The sequence below is a fragment of the Sciurus vulgaris genome, assembly GCF_902686455.1.
Source record: "Sciurus vulgaris genome assembly, chromosome: 8".
Lineage (NCBI taxonomy): Eukaryota > Metazoa > Chordata > Mammalia > Rodentia > Sciuridae > Sciurus > Sciurus vulgaris.
In genome coordinates, this window is record NC_136468.1 from 148429628 (window position 1) to 148453442 (window position 23815).

The 23815-nt window shown below is 68.5% G+C and overlaps 1 protein-coding gene across 1 annotated transcript in view; it reads right to left on the bottom strand.

Moving 5' to 3' along the window:
* Nucleotides 1-21991, bottom strand: part of NCOR2 (nuclear receptor corepressor 2) — a 99083-nt gene extending 77092 nt beyond the window's left edge. The window contains 6 exon segments of the mRNA XM_079150438.1: nt 2576-2632; nt 8175-8288; nt 11138-11317; nt 16473-16650; nt 18253-18377; nt 21815-21991. Coding sequence (XP_079006564.1) covers nt 2576-2632; nt 8175-8288; nt 11138-11317; nt 16473-16650; nt 18253-18377; nt 21815-21919 — 759 coding nt within the window. The 5' untranslated portion in view covers nt 21920-21991.
* Between the last annotated feature and the right edge of the window lie 1824 nt (nt 21992-23815).

Sequence of the window (23815 nt, forward strand, 5' to 3'; positions counted from 1 at the left end):
GACCCAGGGCACAGGGTGTCCTGCCTCCCGGCATTCAGAGCATCTGACTGGCGGTTTTGAATTCTGCCAGGTGTGATCCCTGCGACACGGCCGAGGGGTCAGGCGGGGCTGAAGGCCCTGCTCGGAAAGCAGGGGACAGGGTGGCCTGACACCCGGGCACCTTGGGTCGTGGCCCAGAGCACCCCGCCTCCCCTGGGGCACACCAGGGCCAGGGGACCTCAGAAAGCAGCCTCATCACCTCAAAACAGGGACAGGAAGGACAGGGAAGGACGGGGACCCGGGGGGAGGAGGGCAGGGCCTGTGGAGACCCCAGCCCACCAACGCCCTCTGCAGAGCAGGAGGCCTCTGGCCAAGGCCACTCCTGTGCCAAGGCAGGTGCCAACATGGTGGTCCGAAGCTACCTTTCTGGTGGGGCCACTGGCAGCGGTCACCCACAGCCCTCAGGGAAGGCCAGGGTGCAGTACCCAGAGGCCTGGCCGGCTGCTCCGGACAGGGCTTGCCCACCTACAGCAGGGCAGGAGAGGAAGCCCCAGCAGCAAGGAGGCGTGCAGGACAGCCTGGGGCATGCAGGCCCCACCGGGCCTGGCTCCAGCCAGCTCCGGGTGGCCGCGAAGGGCCCATGACCCCGGAACCCGGGGACCCAGGACCGAGCTGGCGGGAAGTCGGCCCCGCCCACACCCCGGGGCAGCAGGTTCTTAAAACAGCAGCTCCCAGCAGCGAGGTGGCCCAGCCCCCACCCCACCACAGCCTCGCGGGGCCACAGGCCACCCAGCGCTGTGCCCAAGGCTCCGGCTGCAGAGGGGAGGGCGCCAGGAGCAGGGTCAGTGGCCGGCCAGCCAGGGCCAGGCTTCCGCCCGGAGCGTGCCCAGCACCCCATGGAGCACCCCCCCAGGCTCCACCTGAGACACCCCTGGGCACACAGCCAGGCAGGACCCAGGCCCGCAGGTTGCCTGGCCACCTCCCACTATTACCCAAGTCAGCCCCTGTCCGGAGCCCAGCCCAGAGAACAGGACAGTGACGATCCCACAGGACCTAACACGCTGGATGCCCTGACCAGCAGACCAGCGAGGACCTACTGACCCGAACCTCTCGCAGTCCAGCACCCTGAGGGAGCCTCTGCCTGGGCTCAGGCCGGGGACACCCCCGCCCGAGGACCTGCACACTCTCGCCATGCCCTGCCCAGAGCCCTGCCGGCCAGCGGGCCCTGACTGCCCACGTGGACCCACCGGCTCCTGGCCCACGGGCCCCGAGGCAACACGGCTCCAGGAGGGAAGGGGACCTCGGGTCAGGAGACCACAGCAGCCGACCCTGCTGCTGCATCTGGCAGAACAGGGACACCGAGGCCAGACGCCGCTCACAGGCGGAGGCCAACATGCAGCCGCCCAGAAGCCAGAGGCCACCCGAGGGGGTGGACGGCTCACACAGGACAGTTGGCCGCACCTGAGGCCCAGAGTGCTGCGGATGCACCCAGGCGCCGTCCCCAGCACTCACCCACAGCGACCAGAGAGCAAGACACACCCAAACCCAGGTGACCAACCGCGGAGGACTGGGCAGTGAGGCCGACCGGCCCGGAGGCCACGGGAGGTGGCTGTCCTGTGGGGACGTGGGGTTTCCCTTCCAGATGGCGGGACGTCCAGATGGAGCCTGGGGCGGACACGCTCTGTGGACACACCTGAGCCTCCTCAGAGCCAGCGGGGGTGGCACCGGACCCATGCCACAGCCCGGCAGCCCTGCCGCCCAGAGGCACCTCCTCACCTGTGAGAGGCCAGTACCCACTGCGTGAGGCGGGCCCCGTCCACACCGTGTGCCTCAAGGCCAAGAGCTGCGCCAGGAGCTCCAGGGCCTATAGCTTGGGGCCCAGGTCCCGCCACAGAGCTGGGCTCGTCCAGCGCTGGCTCAGAGGGCCCAGCCTCGCCTGCGCCCAGGGGAGCCCCGCCCGGCTCACGCACGACGGCCGGGGCCTCTCGAGTGCCCTGTGCACACGGGGCCAGCCCCGTCCCACCTGCCCACCACTGCCATCCACAGGTCCCTCCAGGGGCAGCTCCACGGGCCCCAGGCGGTGGCAGCCGGGTGCTTGGTCCTTCTGCTTTCACCCACCCAGCTGGGCTCTGGGGCCTGGGTCTGCTTCCCACTCCGCCTACCCGGCACCTTCCCAACAGCGAGATGGGATCGACGGCAGCTGGCGCCCAGCCCCAGCCCGGGAGCCCACCCTGTGCTGACCCCACGGTGCCCGGGAGGAGCACCATATCGCTGTTCCACAGGAGGACGCTGAGGCACAGACAGGGCACGGTGCCCACCCAGGGTCACGCAGCCTGAAGGGCAGACCTGGTTGCTGGCCCCGGACCACGTGGGCTAGAGGACACGGTCTGGCTGCTCAGCCAGGGCGCAGGGGCTGGACTCCGGAGGTGGAGCCCGAGGCACACCAGCCCTGCAGCTGCGCAGGCCACCACCCAGCACTACCTGCCAGCCGCTTATCAGAGGGCACACTCGCTGCCTCCTGAGGAAGAGCCGCTGCCCGGTCAGCTGACTCCCCCGCCCGCCCCACCGCCACCCCGCCCGCCCCACCCCGGCTCACCAGCTCCACCTGGGGCCCCAGGCCTTCCAGGATCCGATGCGCAGCCTCCGCCTTCTTCTGCAGGGACGAGAAGAGGAGCAACCGGAAACAAAGAGAAGCGGTCGTGAGCAGAGGCCTCCGAACGGCCGGCAGCCCTGGGGGGCGCCAGGGACCAAAGCCCCAAGCTGCCTGCAGACCCGCCCAGTCTGGCTGTCACGCCCTCACAGCCCCACAGCCCCGCAGTGACGTGGTTGTGGGTCCTCGCCAGCCATGGGGGCCGCTGGGCTGCCTACGGTGACCCCGGAGCCAGCAGGGCTGGGGGGGAGCAGTCCTTCTCGGACTCCTGGGCTTCAGTCATGTGACTCCTGGGCCTTCAGCTCCTCCCGTCACAACCCAGGACTTATTAGGAAAACAGGGACATGTGGCGAAAGGGCTCCGGGCGCTAATTCAACGGGCTGGCCATGAAGGCCGCATTGTACCCGGCTTGGCACCAGCCCCCAGTCTGGGACCACAGGGCCTGCTCAGAGCAGACCTGGAGCGCGGCCCAGGCCAGCCAGGACAGGGAGGCCAGGGTGGGCGGGCAGGGGACCCAAGGAGCAGCTTCGCCCAGCCCGTGTGCCACGGCAGGGCTGCGTGTGGCAGGTTTGGGACGACGGCCAGCAGCCCTGAGGAGGACCCAAGCAGCACATGCCAGGACACACACATGGTAGGCCAGGGGCACCAGGGGCCCAGGCATCCACCCAGTGGTAACAGGCAACGTGGAGCCCTGGGGCACGCGGCAAGGGGGCGAGGCAGCTTCCACTGCAGGCAGGAGGCCACGCCTGGGACAGACGGCCAAGAGCGGGGCAGTGGGCTTGCAGTGGCCTCAGGCTGGCTGCTAGACGCCCAGGCCCGACCCAGCCAGAAGCAGAGACGCGCTCTTGGCCCAGTGCAGAGCCAGAACCCCCCGCACAGCCACCTCACTGCGCAAGGTCCGGAGGACCGAGGCCGGGCACCAATGGTGTGCCCGTGAGGACACTGGGAGCCAGGCCCTCAGATCACACCACATGCAAACACACCAGGCAGGTGTGCAGGCGTGCAGACGGTGAACGCGAGACGCGGAAAGAGGACAGAAGGGGGAGCCCGGGAAGGGGAGGCAGGTGCCTGTCCTGGGTGAGGCCTCCCTGGGCGTGGGAGGCAGGGACCACCCTGACCATCCTCACAGGCCACCCTGGGGTGCTGGAGAGGTGAGGACCTGCAACCCAGGACAGAAGAAAGGCTGGCGTGGAGCGGGCGGGGCAGCCCCCTGCACAGGGCACCAGGTCCAGCAGAGACCAGGGCAGACCCTCCACAAGCCCACGCCAGTCGACGCTGGTCAGCAGCACTGGCAGGTCAGCACGACCAGGCAGAAAAGCATGTGTGGCCACAGGACGGGAAGGTCACAGAAGGAACGCACAAGGCAGGCCTTGAGGGTGGACAGGAGTTTGTGCGAGGAGGGTCTTGGGGACCTGTGCTCGGTGCCCATCTGGGTAATGGTGACGCCCAGCACAGGAGGCAAGGCCAGAGCAGCCGGGCTGTGTACAGGACCCAGGGGCCTCAAGAAGCCTGCGTCCGTAAGCCACCAGGCCCCAGCGTTCTGAAAGCCACAGATTTGCAAAGGACAAAGTGACATGAACACCGTCACTTCCCTCCGGAGATGGAGGGGGAGACAGCCCTCTCCCAGAACAGGACACAGCTGGGGAACAAGGACCAGAGACACCCACAGCTCCTGCCTCCCTGAGTTCAGCCCCATGCAGACGCCTGCAGGGTCAGCAGGTCCCACTCCTCACTGACCCTTGCTGCTCCCACACACGAGCGCTGCCTGCCCTCAATCATGCCTCTGCCCTGCCTCCTCTCCGACAGGCTCCCGCAGAGCGCACGCAGGTCAGGAGTGGCAGCAGAGCCTTTTAGACGCCCTGGGCAGTGTCCCCTGTGCCGGAGTTGCTGTGCTTTCTCTCTGCTGTGTCACGGATTTTGGCAGCACTGGCACGGAGCAGGCACTGGGGACAGAGCGCTGGCAGGGATGGGGGCTCAGGTGCAGGGCATCCTGACTGCGAAAAGGCACCCCAGCTCCCGCCCCCCGGGGCCTGCAGCACCCAGGGGCAGAGGGCAGCTCATCAGGGTGAGCCTGCTGCACCCAGCCCCTGGCCTGTGCAAGGACGTGGCGGCCTGTCCCCACAGCAGGGCAGTGCGGCCCCACTCCCTGCTCTCTTGACCTACAGGCCTTCCAAGAGCCCTCAGGCTGTGGATGCTCCACTTTCTTCAAGAGGGGAAACCGAGGCACGGGGTACTTGGAGAGAAGATGGGCACCCACAGGTCTAGGCAAACCCTGAGGCTTCCCTGACACCCCTCTACCCGACACCTCTGCCCAATTCGGTGGTCCACGTCTGCAACCGTCCTGCTCCCTACGAGGTCATCTCCTGACTACCCTCAAGTACTGGTCCCGGCATACAGTTGGCACTTACTGGCCGGCTCGCAGGGGTGACGGGGCATTCTAGTCAGAGCTGACCCACCCCAGGGCCAGCCAGACAGCAGGTGCTCCTACGTGTATGGACACACACACACACACACACACACACACACACACACACACAATCCCAGGCCACACAGGGTACCAGGCACCGCACCGCCCACACACTGACTCACGCACGTACCTGCACACACGTGTTCACCAGAACCCGCACACGCATGCACTCACACATCAGTGGATCCAACACATGAGCCACACACAGCACAGACTGCACAGTGCACAAAGCCCTGCCCTTAACTGAGGACCGGGGCTGCCCTGCTGTTGCCTGGGCCATCTGTCCAGCTTCCTCACCGCCCACCCTGCCCCTCTGCCTGCAGGGAGCAGAGCCTCCCACTTTAAGCCAGGGACCCTCCGCCACGCACCTCCCCCCACAGCGTGGCCCCTCCCCCCACAGCGTGGCCCCTCCTCCGCCACCACCCCCCAGCACCAGTCACCCGAGGCCCAGCTCCCGCACACCCTGGTGCGCAGGCCCCCACCCGCCCTGAGTGCTCCGGGTGGAGGAGCAGACAGCAGCCGGGAGGCAGCCAGGGGACCCAGGAACACCTCCACACACACAATGGGGACCACAGGGGCACCTGGACGCCAGCAGCAGAGGCCAGATGAGGGGCTGGGGCAGGGTCTCAGGTGGTGTCCAGCATGGGGCTCCAGGGCTGCAGGATGGGCCCGAATCACACCTGGGCGCCAGGGTCCCGGATGCTCCAGAGCCTCATGCCGGGGGCACTGCCCACACGCTCGGCTCTGCCCTGGGCAGGAGTCTGGCCCCACCCTGTGTAGCCTGGTCCCATCTGGGCCTCGCTTACCACTGGGACCCTCGAGGCCTGAGACGCAGTCCTGGCCTGACGCCAACTCCCGGTCACCGGGCAGGGGAGGTCTCTGTCCACTCACCCTGCCCCGTCACCCCCGGACCAGCCCAGCCATGTGGCCCGCCTGGCAGCAGCCGGCTCCTTCCCCAGCACCACCTCCAGGGCCAGCTTGGGCCCCACGTCCTCTGGAAGGCCTCTGCTGCCACCCCACAGCCTGCCCACAGCCCCGACGCGGCAGAGGGTGCTCACCCCCACCTCCTTCACACCTGCCAGCCTCCGCCTCCACGGGGCACCCCAAGCCCCTCCTTTGCCAGGTCCCTGCGCAGCTCAGGGTCTGCCTCCCTCTCAGCCCTGCCACCGTGCATCTGGCAGTCCGGGAGGCAGAAGAGCCCGCCGGCAGTGCCCACAGACATGCTCTGAATGGATAATGAGCCAAGTCCAGCCTCAGAAGAGCCAGGCGGGCCCGCGGGGGAGGCTGCGTGTTCAGGCTGACTGGCAGCTGGAGACGACCCTGACCCTCGGCCACTTGGAGGGACCGGCAGGGAGGGAGGGCAGATTAAGTTTTCATCCTCAGGCTCTCCCAAGGGGCACCTGTCCTGGCAGCTCCAGCCAAGGCGTCTGAGGGCCTCCTGCCTGCCAGCCCCAGCCACCAGCTTCCCAGGCTCGGCCCAGACAGAAGGACCCTGTTGGCCCCACACCCAAACCAGAGGGCTTGTCGGAGGGAAGCCCTGGCCCCCTCCCACCTCCCTGCAGTGACCCCCCGAGTGCTAACCGAGCACCTGTGCAGCCGGGCACTGGCTCAGGAGCGGGGACACAGCTGGGACCCACAGAGGCAAAGACTTGCCCTCGGGGAGCCTCCGCCCCGCACCAGCGGCACCTGGGAGTCACGTCCCACAGGGACCCGGGCGGGGAGGGGCTGAGGGCCCTCAGGGTACGCAGAGGCCCGAGGGACCGCACTGGAAAGGGCACGTCTGGCACAAAAGCTGGAGAGAGCGACGGCATGAGTCCTCGGGGAGAGCGCCGGGCAGGGCCCAGGGCGTCCGCACACCCAGGTCACGGGCTGCTGCTGGACAGAGCCACACCTGCCCTCCCACCAAGGACCAGGGAGGGCGCACATGCTGTGCAATCTCAGGCAGGCCCCTTCCCTCTCTGGTGCTCAGTTTCTCCACAGGTGAAACACAACTCCTCTACCTGCTTCACACGGTCTAGAAGAGTAAGTAAAATCATGCAAGATGTCACGATCGCACCTCTCCAGTCAGCGTCCCCCAGTCCAGGAGCAAGGCCAGGGAGGCATGGGCACAACGCACAGGGCAGCGGTGGGAAGGCGGAGGGACGGCTCCTTCAATAGGGTCAACAGGACCTTTGCTTCCTTGGGGTTGGGGCGGGGCCGGGAGCGGCTGGTTTCCAGCCCCCGAGGCGCGGCTCCCAGGTCCTATCGCTGCCTCAAGAGGCCGAGGCGTAGCCAGTGCGGCTGACCCAGCGGTGCCATGCAGGCTTACGGGCTCCAGAGCAGAAGCCGCCCTGCCCGCCCCACCTCCACTCCAGCACTGTCCCAGCCCGGCCGATCTCCCGCAGGAGGCGACTGAGGTGCCAGGGCTGCACTGAGGCCAGAGGCCCAGGCAGGGCGGCTCTGCCGTGCGACCTCAGCAGAGGCTGGGGGCTCAGCGGGCCTAGATCCCGTGCACACCTGGAGGCAGGTGCAAACGCCCCAGCCTGGCTCCCGCAGGGCCCGAGGATGACCCGGGGCTCAGCACCCACACAGCAGGCTACACCCCTGGTCGCAGCACCCACAGACCCCAGCTCTGCCAGGACCAAGCCTCCTCAGACTCCAGCCGGGTCCATGACCCTGTGCTTCCCTCGCTCAAAAGCCCGACCTGGGGCGGGGACAGTGGAGGCGGATGCTGAAGAGCCACCGGAGGCCTGACACCCGGGGTTCCCACCCAGACCCTCCACGCCCTAGCTGTGTGACTCTGGGCGAGTCACTCGACCTCTCTGGGCCTCAGGGTCTCCATGTGTAGAAGGGAGACAGCAGCTGTGCCTGCCCACACAGGACCTTGAAGACAAGGGGTGGCAGGCCGGGGTCGGTGGTGTGTGCTGGCGGTCACCACTGACAACAGGGTGGCCGCGGTCTGTGCTGCGGGGACTGGTTCTGCAGGAGCGCTCACAGTGGCCACTGCGTCCCACCGCCAGCTGGCCTACCTGTCCACACCGCCCTCGGGCCACCCATGCACACGGGGCTCTGGTGGGCGGGCGGCGGGCCCCGGCCTACCCGGTTCTCGTCGTAGATGATCTGCACGAGGCTGCGGTGCTTGGACTCCAGGGGCGGGGGCGACACGGGCTTCTCGGGCTCGGGCGGCTTGGCGGCCTCCTCCTCCAGCTGTTGCTGCGGACGGGCGAGAGCGCAGGCGTGAGGGGTGGTGGGACGAGGGCCAGGCTGCTCCCTGTTTCCCGAGTCGTCCCGGCGCTGGCTCACGCCGAGCCGGACCAGGAGGCGAGTGTGCGGCTGGGCCACCCACTGAGCCTCAGTGTCCCCCACTGTCCCCAGTGGGCAGCCCAGAGGGCGGAGGAAGCCAGTCGCTCTGGCCACCACAGCACCGCATGGGGTGTCGGGTCAGCCACCGTCCAGCCCGGAACACGTCTGGCTGTGCAGTCTCAGGAAGCAGCTGGACTTCTCTGAGCCTCACTCTCCTCGCTGGCTGCTACCTGCGCCTGCAGGGCTGGCGGCAGCTGGTCGGGACCCCGCCTCCGCCCCAGGCTTCGGGGCATAGCCCCCCAAACACCTGGACTCCATCCCTCCGAGTCGCAGGAGGACAGGGCCAGAGAGCTTGAGGCGGGACACTGTCAGGACACGGTGCTGCCCTGCTCTGGATGACACTCGGCTGCCCACGACCCGGACACTGGCCCTGACCGCCGTGCCCAAGAGCGCCGGTAGGAGCACGAGGCAGAGAAGCGCTAGAAAGCATCTCCTGGCTTCACTAGCACGGAGGGCCAGCTCGGCCACAGGCCCCAGTTCCTCAGCACTCCGAGGAGACCCAAGAAGTAGGAGGCCCAAGAGCTCTGCCAGGAGGTGGGCAAAGGCAGCCCCCCGGGCGTCAGAGAAAAGCCCAAGCATAGCCACGGACGGAGACCCAGCCGAGAAGGCCACTCAACGCCACCGCCTAGGGCCAGCTCACTCCCCACACTGCAGCCTCAGGCAAGTCCCTTAGTTTCCCTGACCCTCGGTGTCTTCCTCAGTGAAAACCAGTAGTAACAGTGCCAACCTCAAACGGCTGTTTGAGAATCAAAGAAAGCAACGCACAAAAGTACAGCTGCAAAGCAGAGCCAGGTGGAGACGGCGGGGGACCACCCTGCACACCCCAGGCAGCCGGAACCAGAACCTTCTTGAAAAAGAAATAACAGTGTTGGGCAAGAATGTGGAGAAGCTGGAACCTTGCTCAGGGTGGCGGGTTGGAAAATGGCGCAACGCCGTGGAACGCAGCCCGGAAATTCCTCCATGGGTTATACCCAGAGGCATGAGCTGACCCAGCGGCTCCACTCCAGGTCCACACCCCAGAGGGCTGCAAATAGCCGGGCAAGCAAACACAGCACACAGGGCCTGAGAGCAGACCTGCCCACGGCCAGGTGGCACAGCAACGCACAGTCCAGCATGTGGGTGGAGACACACGTGTGCTCCTTAGTGCAGTGGAATAGTACTCAGCCATGAAAACGCTGGCACATGCCACAAGGCGGAGGGACAGAAACCAAACACAGGACAGGCATGTGTGATTCATTGATGTCAACTGTCCCCAACGTGCCAAGCCTCAGAGACGAAGCGGATGGCCGCCCCAGGGAGGGAGCATGGAGAGACTCCTCCATGGCCCGGGGCTTCCCGCCAGGATGCTAGAACAGGCAGAGGTGCCAAGTGCCACCGTACCGTGTACTTCACAGAGATCGACTTCGTTTAAAAAAAAAAAAAAATTGCCAAAGTGGCGTTTAAGAGAGATCAAAACCCTCACCTAAGCTGGACCACCGGGGCTGCCGGGGTCAGCTGGCTCCGCCACGGGCCTGCCCAAAGCCGGGCCCACAGGCAAGAAGTGGCCTCGCAGCTGGCGCAGGAGCAGGACCCCCGCCTGGCCTCCCTCCCATGCCTGAGCCACTACACAGGAAAACCCCGCGGGCCCTGGGACCACCAGCGAGCCTGCTGCTTCCAGCAGGTGACAGCCTGGGCCGCCCTCCACCCCACCCCAGGGCGCCTCCTCCAGGAAGCCCTCCTGGGCTGTCCCTCCCGCCCCCGGAGCCGGTGGAGGGAACATGGGGTGAGCCTGGCATGGCCAGCAGGGGTGCCGACCTCGGGAGTCGTGAGCCCTGCTGCGCACCAGGACCGCCGGGCGGCCAGCAGGGCCAGCCTCGCCTGTGGGGGACACAACCCCATGCCACCCTGCAGGATGCAGGGCCGTCAGCACGATGCCGCCCCAGCCAAGCGCCAGGCCAGACAGGAGCCCCAGGCCTGGAGCAACCCAGAGGCGCAGCGGGGCCCGATGGGCGGGGCCATCACCATCACGCACAAACACCACGGCGCCAGCTCAGCTGACCGGGGACGCGGGCTTCACAGAAGCCAGTGTCCTGTCTGCCAAGGGCACCTGAGCAGAGACCCAGCTGTCCTGGGGAGGACGCCACTGAGAGCTGCAAAGGCGGGTCACTGGCCATCTTGTAGCAAAAGAAACTTAAAACAAAGCCACAAACGCACGCCGCAGACCTTCCCATCGGCTTCTCCCTCATACCTCCACATGTGGGGACGAGGGTCACCCCATGGGGGCCCATCCCACCTCACAACCTGCACCGTGGGGTCACGTCCGCGCCTATTTCACAGACGAGGAAATAGAGGCTCTGAGAGGTGGCTCCAGGCTCGGCCAGCAGGGGGCACAGCTGGGACTGGAGCCAGGGGCTGCCTTGGCAGAGGCAGGAAAGGGCCACACGGCAGGCCCCGCCCAGGCCTGCCAGGGCCTGCCCTCTGCCCTGCTGCCCAGCGCCCAGCACACCACCGAGGCTCCGCGAGTGTGCCTGAACCTCACTCAAACCAGACCCAGATCCAGCCTTGGCTGAGGTTCTGCTCACTGGAGGCCACCGTGGGGCACAAAGGAAGGCAGGGCCACCAGCCACCAGTGGCTCCCTGGACCCAGCAGAGCATGCTTGCGACTCCAGTGCAGGCCCCTGGCCGCCCCTCACCGGCGCGAGCCCAGGATGGGGCCGCACCTGCTTCTTCTTCAGCTTGCAGATCTGCTGCTCCACCATGCTGATCTCGCGGTCCACACGATCCATGTTCTGGATCAGCTCCTCCTTGGACAGCCGGGGCGGCACCATCTCCAGCTCAGGGTCGGCGTGCGGGGGGCTGGGGGGCGACACGGGCTCCAGCTTGCCCGTCAGGCTGCGCTCCTGGGTGCAGAAGAAGGGGTGCAGTCAGCAAGGCCCTGACCAGCATGGCTCCCAAACACCCGTCCCCAGCTGTGTGCGTGGGCTACACACCAACCCGCCACCTGCCACTCATAGGGCGCTGGCTGGTCCCACCGCCCAGGACCTCCAGGGGCCTATCCTCCCACCCTAGGGTCCTGCCACCCAGGACACCAGGGTCACGTGCACACTCCAGGCCTCTGCCCACCTCCCTGTGGGCACGAAGCCCCCGTGCCACGCACCATCTGGGTCCCTGGCCAGACCATGCTCCCCAAGAACAAGAGCAGGGCCCAGCCTGGCCCCCCCAGACCCCTCACGATGCCCAGGCCCCTCAGGCTTGGCGGGAGGCGCACAGGGAGATGTGGGCACCTGGGAAGCCCGGCAGGGCTTGGGGGGCAGACACAGCGGCCAGGCCCAGGCGGTGCTTCCCCGCCACACGCTTTGCAGACACTTTTCCCTCGCCCCACGACTGCCCAGCCCCACGGCTACCCGCAGTTGGCGATCTGGGCCGAGCCGGGGCAGCGACCCAAGTTCCTCACCAGCAGGCTGTGCCCGGCCCCAGCCCTGGCCCCGGCCCTCAGGCAGCCCCACTCATGGCTCCGCGTCCTCATCCGCACCCCGGGCTCCCCACAGCCCTGAACCTGCCCCTGTTAACAGTGGAGTGCCAGCCCAGCACACAGTAGGTGCTCAGCAGACACAGTGGAGGGCCACCAGGCACACAACAGGCGCTCAGCAGGCACCCGCCCCCACCCCGGCCGTCTCTGGCAGGCACGGCCATCCACCCGCACAGCTGCGCTGTCCCCCGCGGCAGCCCAGGCCCACGCAGATCAAGGCCTCGGCCCAGGGAGCCCAGGTCACCCGCCTCCTGCCCCCGCCTGTCCTCCCAGGGCCAAGAGCCTCGGGACAGTGGCAGGTCTCCTCCCGCCTCCACAGGGCCCTCTGAGCCCGAGCGCCCCTCCGTAGTCCTCCAGGACACTCGGTTCCTGGACGCAAGGCAGCGGCGAGCCCAAGAAGCCGTGAGCCAGACCCTCGCTCCACCCAAAGGCGGCACTGCCCAGGCTGGAGCCGCGGCACCCGCCGGGAGGTGGACAGCGCGTCCCCGTCCCCCAGGGGCCGTCTGCTCAGCACTCCCGCGGGGCTGGCACGCGGCGGGTGGGGTGTGGCAGGGCTGCCTGGTGTGGCGAGGCCCACGTCCGCAGAGTGGCCCCAGGTGACAGCAGGAAACGGCACGTCCACCCACGCTGGACCTCAGCCAGCGCCCACGGCAGCATGGTACCGTTGGCATGATGCCAGGCGCAGGAAGCGGACTCGTTAAAGGGCACACGGGGCCAGGCGGGGCAGAGGGGAGGGACCCGTGACGGTCAGTCTCTTTCCTGGGTGAGAGAATGTTCCAGAACCAGCGGGCTGCAGCTCCCCGAGGGTAGGTTATGAGGTGGAAGCCCCCACCCAGGAGGCCAGCCTGTGTCAGTAGCATGGCCGCAGCGTGCCCCCAGGGCAGGGTGAGGGAGCAGTCGCAGCCTCCAGCCGTGGCCACCGTGGACCGAGGACGCAGCCCACACCACCCCAGGCCCACAGTCCCGCCCGCACCAGGGGCTGTGCGTGAACCGTCAAGGTAATGAGGGAGGGACTGTCCAGAGTGCAGGGTGGCCCAGGGCTGTGGGGCAGCCCGGGAGACGCCGGCCAGCCCGCCTAGACCGCGGCAACCCTGGGCGTCCAGGACGACAGGAGGGCCGCTCTCCCCGCAGGCCTCGGACCTGGAGGAGGGGCCTGCGGTGGAAGCAGCAGCAGGGACACTGGCGCCAGGACTGGGTGACAGCGTGTTACCGGAGCCCAGCGCTGCCCGAAGCTGACGCTGGACTCCACGGAGGGGAGGCAGGACCCCGCGGGCCGGGAGATGCAAGTCTGTGCCCCGGCAGCCACGCCACCCTCGGGGACCGGGCCTTGTGACAACGCTCACGTCCCCTAAAACGAAGTCTGGTGACTTCCAAAGGAACCCTGAGGCCAGAGGCCGCCAGCAGGCGAGTGGGCGTGGAGGGGGGCCGCACACGCTCCCAGCCCGGACGCCCCGCCCGCGCTCTCCGTCCCCCGCCTGACCCGCTGCTGCGGCCAACCCGTCCCCACCCTCCAGGGCGCCACCAGGGCCCAGCAAGGAGGGACAGAGTGGGAGACAGCAGAGGAGAGCCAGGGACGACGGGAAGGAGGCAGCGACGGTGACGGCTCGGGGACACAAAGCGGCAGGCGCGAGGGGGGCACAGGCAACCACCAACACAGGCAGACGCGGAGGCCGCGGACCCTGGAGGGTGGCGCCAGCGGGAGGAGCCAGCGGCCGAAGTCGGGGACGGGACCCGCAGGCCGGCTGGGCGCTCTGCCAGCAGAGCCAGGCGGGCGGCCAGGGACCCCCGTCCCGAGCTCTGGGCGGGGCGTGAGCCCTGGGGGGCCCAGGTGCCCGGGGACACCAGGGCCCAGGGGCCCTGACCTCCTCACCACCTGCTGCCCAGCCTCTGGAGGCTGAGCCAAGGTCCACTCCGGCCTTCCTCAGAAGGCAGGTCAGACTCAGGCCACAAGGGACTCCAGGGAGCCCGCAGATGTGGGGCTGGGCGGGCAGCAGAGCAGCTGCCTGGGCCGGACCCTGGCCACCCCACTTCTCCAGGGCTGGGCCTCTGCTCGGGGATCCCAGGCCTGACCTCATCGGCCTCACAGGGCTGGGAAGATGCTATGCAGTGACACTCGCTTGGCACTCAATCGATGTCACTTTGTCATAGTGTGGATGCCTCATCCTGCTGGCTTCCCACTGAAGGGCCTGCTTGGCCTGGAATCCCACCATTCAGAGCTGCATGGTGGCGTCAGGCAGAGGAGGAGCCAGCTGGCTGAGTGGGCCACTTCCCTCCCTTGGCCGGGCTCCTGCCCCCAGTGCTGCAGCCGGATGACCACTGACCTCACCGGCAGCTGGGAGGCCTGTCAGCGAGCTCACGTGTGTCCCCACGGTTGCGAGGAACCCGATGGATCCGTCACATGCAGCTGGCCAGGCACCAGACGGAGTATGTCACCTAGCCACGGTCCCCACCCTGCTGGGCAGTCAGAGGAGGCTTCTGAAGCTGCTGGGTGACCCTGGGGGCTACAGTTAGACACGGCCCCTGCCGAGGGTCCCCTGCAGCAAACCACAGGCCGAGCTCTGCACACGGCCCTCTCGGTCCTGCTCTGTTCCAGAAAGGAACAACTCTCCGGGCCCCTGGGTGCCGGAGGCAGACCCCGTGGGCTGGACACACGATTGAGTGGCCCTGTCCAGCCACCCGCTAGGCCGCATGACCCCCAAGACACAGGACCAGTGATGGACAGGCAGAAGGGTGGGGCAGAGAGGAACGGCAGGGGCCCACCGGAGGGTGGCTGGGGGACAGAGGCAGGGAGCGGGGACGGCCACAAGGAAGGCCGGAGCCAGGCCACGGGGCGGGCGGGGCGAGGGGTAGCGGGAACTGGGGATGGACGAGGGGCGGGGCTGGAAGGGCTTTAGGGTCGCGGTGTCAACAGCCCAGGCCACCAGGTGTGGGAGGGATGCAAGCTGTGCCCGTCCCAAGATGAGACTCCAGGGCTCCACCACAAAGCCCCCAGCAGGGACTCCAACAGAGGCCGAGGGCACGGGGAGGCCACGGGCTGGCAGAGGCCTCGGGGCAGGTCTCTGTCTCCCACTGCCAGCGGGCCCAGCAGGGCAGCCAAGGCATGCAAGAAGGAGAAGGGTGCCTGAAGCAATGACCTCCCGCCCAGGGGCACGGCCACTGCCAAGGCCGGGCCGAAGTTCCCAGCACGTCCCAGGAGCTGAGTGCAAGGGCTGCACGGGTGGGCCGGGGCCTACAGGAAGAGGGGTCTGCGGGGTCAGAGCTGGATCACACCTGACCTGCAGGCCACTAGGAGAACTGACTGCGTCCCGCCTGAGATTCGCAGGTAAGGGGGGCGGCCACCTCCGCAAGGTCCTCTTGGCTATCGTCTGGAAGGGATGTGGAGGGGGCAGGAGCGGGAGCGGGGAGACCCTGGAGGAGGCCACTGCAGGCCAGGCAGCACGCGCGGCTTGGCAGAGGGGATGGAACCCACCAGAGGACAGAGGCAGGGGACGGGCTGTGGGACCCAGGCGGGACACAAGGTGGGGAGGCAGGAGGGCCTGAGAGCAGGAGGACAGGGCTGCCGTGGGGGTCAACAGCGGGCTTCAGCCCCCTTCACTCCGTGAGTTCCTCGCCTTCCTGTGGCCACTCAGGAAACAGCACCTGCCCGAGAGCCCCTGGGCGACCGGCACCCACCCTCACCCACCACAGGGGCACCTGGCGGACGGGTAGACGGCACACCACAGAGCAGGAGGGAAGCCGGCCTCCTGCAGGCGCAGGGCACCAGGGACACCCAGGCCCGCCCACCTCACCTGCCCACAACCACACTTGCCACCCAGACCCCTGCCACACGGGGTCGGCTCTGCTCTGCCCAGATCAACACAGAGGATCGACACAGCCCAGGTGGCGCCCAGGCCCCCAAGCAAGACCAACAGAGCCCCGTAGTGGGAGCTGCCCAGGGAGGGCCGAGGCGAGGGCTGGCGGCCACGTGGGGGCGATGGCCACGCCCGAGAGGCAGGGGGGCCCAACAGGTGGGCACTCCCCAACGCCCTCTGCAAGGCCGCAGTGCAGCCCAGCGTCCGGGGCCTGAGAAGTGGCCGACCGGCCTGACACCCCACCTCCAGGAGGCCTGGAGCCCGCGCTGGCCGCCTCAGGCCGGGGCAGCTACCTGCCCTGAAGGGCCAGCAAGTGTCACAGAGCTCTGGTGCCACGCAGGCCACACCCCAAGCACCCCACCGGGAGCCAGCAGGGAGCGCACCGGCTGGACACGGGCCGCCCGCCTGTCAGTGCCCAGCTCCCGCCCCCGGCGCCCCTGCCTCGGGGTCTCTGCTTGGGCTCCCGTCACTGGACACCTCCTGGCCCTGCCCTCCTCTGGCACTGCAGAGAGGCCTTGTCCCTGTGCCCCCGCTGTCCCCGCTGCCTGGCTCTGCTTGTCCTGCGTCCACTCCACGCCCCACCCAAGCTGCCCTCTCCCTGGGCACATGCCCCTGCCCGTCCACCCATCGGCAGGCGACCACGTCAGCCAAGCGCCCAGCGGGGCTGGGCCTTACCTTGGTGAGGTCCTCAGAGCCGCCGGGCTGGCCCGAGGCCAGCAGGGCGGACGGCCGCAGCAGGGGCTCGGGCAGCAGCTCCAGGCGCGGGCGCTTGCTCTCCATGAACTCCATCTCTGACTTGGCCAGCTCGGGCAGGTACGCGTGGGACTCGGGCCGCAGGTGCAGCTCCTGGGACCTGCGGGGCGCACAGCGTCAGGCGGGAGCAGCTGAGGCCCGGGCCCCGCTGCCCTCCCCGCTGGGCACAGCTGCAGAGGTCACAGGAGCTGCGGGCCCAGGTGGCAGGCCGGGCAGGGCCAAGCACAGGCTGTCTTCGCCCTCACACAGACACCCCGCAACGCTCCGAGGAGACCAGGGCGGCTGGGGAGCACCTGCAGCGACCGCCCCTCCCTGGCCCGGCTGCCAGCGCAGAGCCTCCCGTCCCCCAGACCTACTGAACAACGCTGCACATAGACAAGACCCCTGGTGCCGCACAGGCGCAGCGGAACCCCAAAGTGCTGCGGGTCTGAAGCGGGGGACGCCACGTGATGCCACGTCCTCCGCACCAGCCCCAGGCAGACATCACTAGGCGATCCCAGCACTCCTGCCGTTCGACCTGACCTGACCACCTCTGCTCGGCCCAGCAGCCCCGGGAAGAGATGCGAGCTGCCCAGCTGGATCAGTCTCGCCCAGCTCTAATCCTCCTCCCTGGTTTGCCCAGAAAGGGAATGGCCTTGCTTAAGGACACCAGCTGAGCTGGGGTTCCAAGACTCCGCTTCCTGGGATCAGCTACCACCTGCCAACAGGTCTGGGCAGCTCTCACTGATCTCTATCCACGTGCCAGGGAGAACCCAAGCTCTCCCTCACCCACAGGCCCTGCTGGGTCTGGTCGCTGCTCACCTCGCCACTGTGTTCCTGCCTCAGGGCCTTTGCACGTGCTAGGACTCTGCCTGGATCGCCCCACTCCAGCTCCCTCCAAGCCACCCTGCTCCTGCATGTCAGCGTGAGCGGCACCTAGTCCTCGGCGTGGCCTCCCTGCCACATGCCCCTCCCAAGCCCTTCGACCTTCTTCGCAGCCATGGTTCTGGGCACTTGCTGGCTGCCTCCTCACCCCACAGGGCAGCCTCTTAACTGGTCCTGCTCACTGCCGCATCCCAGCAACGGGCACGCAGCGGGTGCTCATTCAGTGCACGGAGACTGGATGCCACCAGCAGCCGCTGAGGCTGGGCCGTGTCTCAGGACACACCTGCAGGACAACCCCTGTGGCCACTCCCCTCCCACAGCTGGGTCCTCTGTGCCTCAGAACCCAGGGCTGTGCCAGGGCTGGGCATAGGAGCCTGGTAGGCATCTATCAGTGGGCAGAGTGGCGTCCCCTCAGAACTCAGAGACGGCCTGGCTCGGAACCAGGGTCTCCACAGACGTCAAGAGGCTGGGGGGGGGTCAGGTGTCCAGGCCGGACACCCCGTGGACTGGGAGCAGGAGGAGAGTCCAGGAGCTGGCCCTCCATGGACACGGGGAAGCAGGGCCCTGACCCAGGGCTGCTGCCAACGGGCCCCTTGCCAACTGCAGCCAAGGGAGAGGATGGGAGGAAGGGGCCCCAGGCAGGCGCACTGGGGTGGACGTGTCCCCCAACAGCGGCCAGCCCTCCCGCCAGAGCCACACACCCATGGAGACCACGCCGGAAGGCAAGGGCCACAGGAGGTCAAGGGCAGGCGCAGCGGACAGCCTCACCTAAGCCCGGCCTGGCCCTCCCAGCGCGGCCCGCGGCGTCCGCCCCGCCATGGGCTGGGCCCCTGCTCACCGTTCGCTCCCGGGCTGGAACTCGGACAGCAGGGAGGGCCTCCTCCTCGGGGGCTGCATCATGGCGCCGGGCGACAGGTGCGAGGCGTAGTCCCGGGCGGGCTGGTACTCCAGCAGCCCCACGTCCTAAGGAGGGGCAGCCATGAGCACAGGGACGTCCACCAGGCCTGTCCTCCCACCCTCCTGGGACCCCGTGCCCTCCACAGCGCCCACAGTCCAGACAGTACGCAGAGCTGGGGAGGGCGCACCACAGGGCCCGTCCCAGCCACGGCTGCCCAGGGTGGACCCTGCCTGCACCACCCGCCCCGGCCGTGGGCGAGGAGAGGGGCTGGGTCACTCGGGGCCCGGGGCCCAGGGCCCACCCTCCAGCCCTGGGCTGCCAGGCAGGGCGGGCGGCGGACAGCAGCCACCACCGCCCCTGGACCAGGCCGCAGGCACACGGGGATGGTGCTCCTGGGAGGAGGCGGAACTGAGAGGCTGGGCAGGCACGGCCAGTGCCGTGGCCACAGGAGGGTTCCGAGCGGGTAGCGCAGGGCCCGGGTCAGCAGCACGGCGCAGGGCGACACTCCGCTGTCATGAAGGACCTCATGCACCCGTCCCAGGCCCCGGGCCTCAGCCAGGGCCCGGCCGCCCAGCGCAGGGGACCCGGGTGCCTCCTGGGACCAGCCACACGGCCCTGCTCCGCACTGTCCTGTTTTTCCGACCACTTTTCGTGGCACCAGGCACGGGGATGGGCCCAGCGCCCATGTTCTGCGGTCCAACCGGGACGGCGGGGCCAGGGGCCAGGTGCCCGGACCTGCCCCAAGGGCAGATCCACCTTGGCCACGCGTCCCTCCCATCCAGGACAGTGAGCATCAGCAGGCGTGATGGGCACTGGCCGGCACGTGCTCCCTGGCTGGAGACCAGGAAGCATCTGGGAAGTGGATGACGGTCCAGCCTCGCTCCAACCAGGAGACGGGGCTCTGCTGACCCAATCAGCCAGCGCGTCTGTCGGGACACTCACCTGCCGGACGGCATCACCGGCCACGCGGCCGCGTGGGCGGCGACTCTTGTCCTCTCACCTTCTGCCTTGGGGAGCGGCCCAAAGACCCAGCCGCTCTTCTCGCTGGGCTTCTTCTGACTCCGAGAGTCAGAGAGGACCCCAGGGGCACGAGGGAATCCCCCGCCAGGCCTCGCAGGCTGAGGGGACGGGACACACCGCGGGAAGGGGAGCTGCCCGTCCTGCTCTCAGACCCTCGGGGCCTCGCTGCCTCGGCTCTGGAATGGGCACCCGTGGGCAGGGCCTGGGCAGCTTGGCAGAGACCCCTCTGGTGCACAGGGAGGTGGGGGAGGCGGCAGAGCCCCCGTGTCCGGGGACAGTCTCCCCAGGCGCCCCTGCAGGATAGCGCCCACCACGGGGCTTGGGAGGCCGCAGCGCAGGCTCCGGCCCTAGCTTCCCGGTGGCCAGAAGGGGTCCCTTCCATGGGTGTCCACTCTGGCTTTCACGCCTTGACCATGCCAAAGCTGCCCGGGAAAGCAAGACTCTGGAGGAACTGACCAAGGAGGCCCACAGGGGTCACAGGGGTCTGGCTACGCCCGGCCAGGTCGCAGCAGCCTGCGTGGCGTTGACGTCACACTAACAACAGTGGCCACGTCCACTTAGGCTGCTCCTCTACCTGAGGCACAGGGAAGTCCAGGAGGCCCAGGGCCCCAGGGCAGCAAGGCAGGCGCCTGGGACTCGGTTCCCACCTGAAGGACACGTCCCAGACCAGGTGGCAGGAACCCGAGGGCCCAGGGCGCCTAGGCCAGGGAGACGGCGGAATCCCCGGGCCTGGGGCACCAAAGGCAGCAGGGAGCGGGAGTGCCGCCCTGTGGACGCCTCATTACTGGGCCCATAGGTGAGACCTGGGGTCCCAACGCTGAGGGGATGGACGGCAAGGGGCCCAGAGAGCCCGAACCTGGACAGCAGCCCCTGGAGCGCAGGCCAGTCAAAAGACCCCGAGCCCAGCTGAGCAGGCGGCCAGGCGGACCCGGCCCAGGCCACAGTCTGCAGGCGCTCCCCACAGCCGTCCGGCCGGGCCTGCCCTCAGCGTGACCACAGGCAGCCCGGAGGGGCCTCTCGGGAGGCAGGCTGGGCCGCAGGGCCAGGACTCGGCCAGGAGGCTGTGCCCCGACGGCACCTGCCGGGCCCCCGCTTCCCTTTCTTTCTGCCCCCCATCCTCCCAAGCCGAGGGATGCAGGGTGGGCAGGGGCAGCAGGTGGCCTCCGGCGCTCAGGTCTGGGCCTCTCTGGGACAGCGAGGCCCCAGCACCAGGGCCTTCGTGCCTGCCATCCAAGGGACGAGCCGGGGACTCGGTCGGACGTCCCCCACGGCTGTCCTGGGAGGGACACACACAGGAGGGCCACCACCCAGTCACATCCCGCGTCACCGTTGGCCTTGCAGGACAGTGGGAGGTGCCAGGGGCAGCCAGTGACGCTGGACGCCAAGAGAGGGCACAGCTGGGGCAAAGGGCAGGAGGAGCGGCGCGAGGGCAGGGGCCGCAGGAGCCGAGGGTTCCCCGAGGCTGGGGGGCACCCGGAGACAAGCAGAGGGTGGGCAGGGCGTCGGCAGCAAAGGGGGCAGGATGGTGAGAAGGGAGGGCACGGCACATGGGCAGGCGCAGGCCTGGCCCAAGAACGCGGTCAGACGGTGCCCTCGGCCCTCAGGACGCACAAGGTCCAGTACCCAGCCTAGGGGAGCGGCCTGCCCGCCTGCTCGCCACCTAGAGCAAGGGCTCCGCAGCCCCCGGGCGAGCAGGCAGCAGGGCCACCACCCCAGACACAGGGACGCAGCGCTCAGGCTGCGGGCTCTGCTGCAGTCCTGCCACGGCTGGGGACCAGGGCAGTCCTGGCGGGCCCCGCCGGCTGGCCAAGCTCAGCACACGGCCTCTCCTCCAGCCCGCCGTGCGCCTACTGCCACTCTGCAGGCACCTGGGCCCAGCTGTGGGAGGCCACGTGTACAGACGTGTGCACAGCAGGTGCCCAATAAGTGCCAGAGAGGTTCAAGGCCCAATGAGAAGCGAAGCGGGAAACAGGCCCTGCGTGCAGGAGGACCCCACCAAGACCCCCGTTCCCAGGCAGGCACTGCCCCCGGGGCATCCAGACCAGGGCGCTGGGCCTCACCCCAGGGAGTGCCTGGCCCAGAAGACCACCCCAACCCCAAACCAGGAGCGCAGGGGAGGCCGTGTGGGACGCGCACAGCAGCCTCACTGTGCAGGCCCAAGTGCCAATCAACACCTTCTCAGTTTGCTCTCTCAGTTTGAGGTAGGGTCTCCCCAAGTGGCTGAGGCTGGTCTTGCACCTGTGATCCTCCTGCCTCAGCCTCCCAAATCCCTGGGATGACAGGGTGAGCCACCCCGCCCAGCCGGTGTCCCGGCTTCAAAGATGGGAGTGCAGCTTCCACCACCTGCCCAGGCCTGGAGGGCGGGGGCACCGAGCTCTGACAGGGGCCCGCTCGGGGGTGTCCTGGGCCACAGCAGCCTAATCCCAGGGGAGCAAAATAGCAGGAGCGAGCGCTCCCAAGAGCGCCAGGCGCACACCCTTACCGCGTGGGGTCGGGAGATCTGCACCGGGTAGGAGATGCTGTGGGGCGGGTAGCGGGCCTCGGTGGCCCTCCACGTCTGTGCCACGGGCTGCGTGGATCCCGACATGGCGGCAGCGCTGGGCCTCAGGCCCTGGACCTCGTAACCGGCACTAAGGGCTACGGCCGGTCCTCGTCATCTGACCACGGGCCACCCTGTCACGAGCTCCTGTGGAGAAGAGAGAGCAGATGAGCAGGAGGTCAGCAGCCCCCGCAGGGCCTCGATGGCCAGGCTGCCCCAGCGGACCCCCATCCACCACCCGCTGGCAGCACAGCCACGGGACACGCTGCCCGCCACCCGGGCCCGGCCCGAGGCCCAGCAGCTGCGACCCTGGCCCCGTCCCCCCACAGGCGGCTCCCACTGCGCCCCACAGCCTCGGGGACTTTCCATGTCCCCGGGCAAGGTTCTCCAAAAGCCCTGGCAGCTCCAGCTGGTGGCTGCCCAGCCTCTCCCCAGAACCTGCCAGCACAGGAGGTGTGGCCAGGGTCAGCTCAGGAGGCCTCTGGTCACAGCGTGACCTGGGCAAGGCTGGGCTGCGAGGGCCTCCCCACGGCCTTCGAGGGTGACGTCATGACACAGGAACAGACAGGCAGCCAGCCAGAACACGCCGGGTCGGGGCCAGGGCACAAGGGCCACTCCAGGGCCTGCGTCCTCGGCAGGAGGCCAGAGGCTTCTAGGGCCGGTGAACGCTGCCTTCTTGGGAGAAGCCATTCCCGGCCTCCCTGGAGACGGCGGCCGAGACCCGAGCAGTCGGGGCCGCAGAACCAGCAGAGAAGCTGCCTATCCCAGGACCCGAGGACCCCACCACCTGCCCTGCTCTGCTGGCCTCTGCTCAGGAGTCACCAGTGGCTCCAGACAGAGGCCCTGCCCTTCCAGTCAGGCCCAGGATGGCGTGTGAGCCAGGCACCTCCAAGGCAAGCCCAGCTCCTGGGTGAGGCCACATAAGGCAGAGGCCAGGGCAGCATCACAAGGGGTCAGTGGCGAGGAGGGGAAAAGGAGCAGACCCGGCTCCCTGTAGCTGCACACGGCGCCCCCACCCTGTCCCAGAGCTGGCAGCTGCCCTCCTCCAGAGAGGTGGCCAGTGGCACACTAGGACTCACTGGCCCTGGCCCAGAGTGAGCCTGACCTTCCTCCCCGGCTCCAGCCACCGTCACGTGGTTCAGGTCTGGCCAATCAGATCCCTGCGTCCCAGGCCAGGACTGGCGGAGGACTGGGCGCGAGGCCCACCCCAGCCGGTGAGGGTGGGTCTGGAGACCTGCAGGCGGGGGGCCAGGCGCTCTGGTGGGATCTAGGCTGGGGACAGCAGCGGAGGGCCACCTGGAGACGGGCCTGCCAAGGGAAGCTGCCGGCCAGCAGGAGGGCAGAGCTGGGGGAGGAGGCCGTCCTGGGGGCACCGTGCCCAGGTGAGGGGAGCTGCCAAGCTGCGCCGAGCTGCTTCGTGCCGCCCGCCTTCGCCACCCGCACCACCGGCTCACAGGGAAAGCAGGCGCCACGGGAGGAACGTCTCCCAGGCGGCCGGGGGCCTGCGAACGCTCAGCGCAGAGCCTCTTGGGCCAGCAGGGCCTGCCCACTGCTGCTGGTGCGGCGGCCGCACCCCAACCGCACGGGGGAACCAGCCCTGCTCTGCGCCGCCCAGCTGTGTGGCCTGGGCCAGCGGGTCGCCCTCTCTGGACCGCAGCGCCATCACTGCACAGCGGGGCATCCCACCACCGTCCACCCCAGCCCACAGTCCCGTCACCCCCGTCACTGCCCGTCACAGCCTGCCACTCACCCTAGGCTTTACACACGAGTGCGTCCCACACACGGAGACCCAGCACCAAGCGAAGGAGCAGGGCGCGTCCAACGCCGCCCCTCGCCAGGCGGCACCCCAGCGCCACCAGGGAAGGGGACACACCCGCATCCAGCAGGTGCCACGTTCTGCGTCCAGCGCGCCCTCGGCTAACCTGCTGCCCAGGACCCCACAGG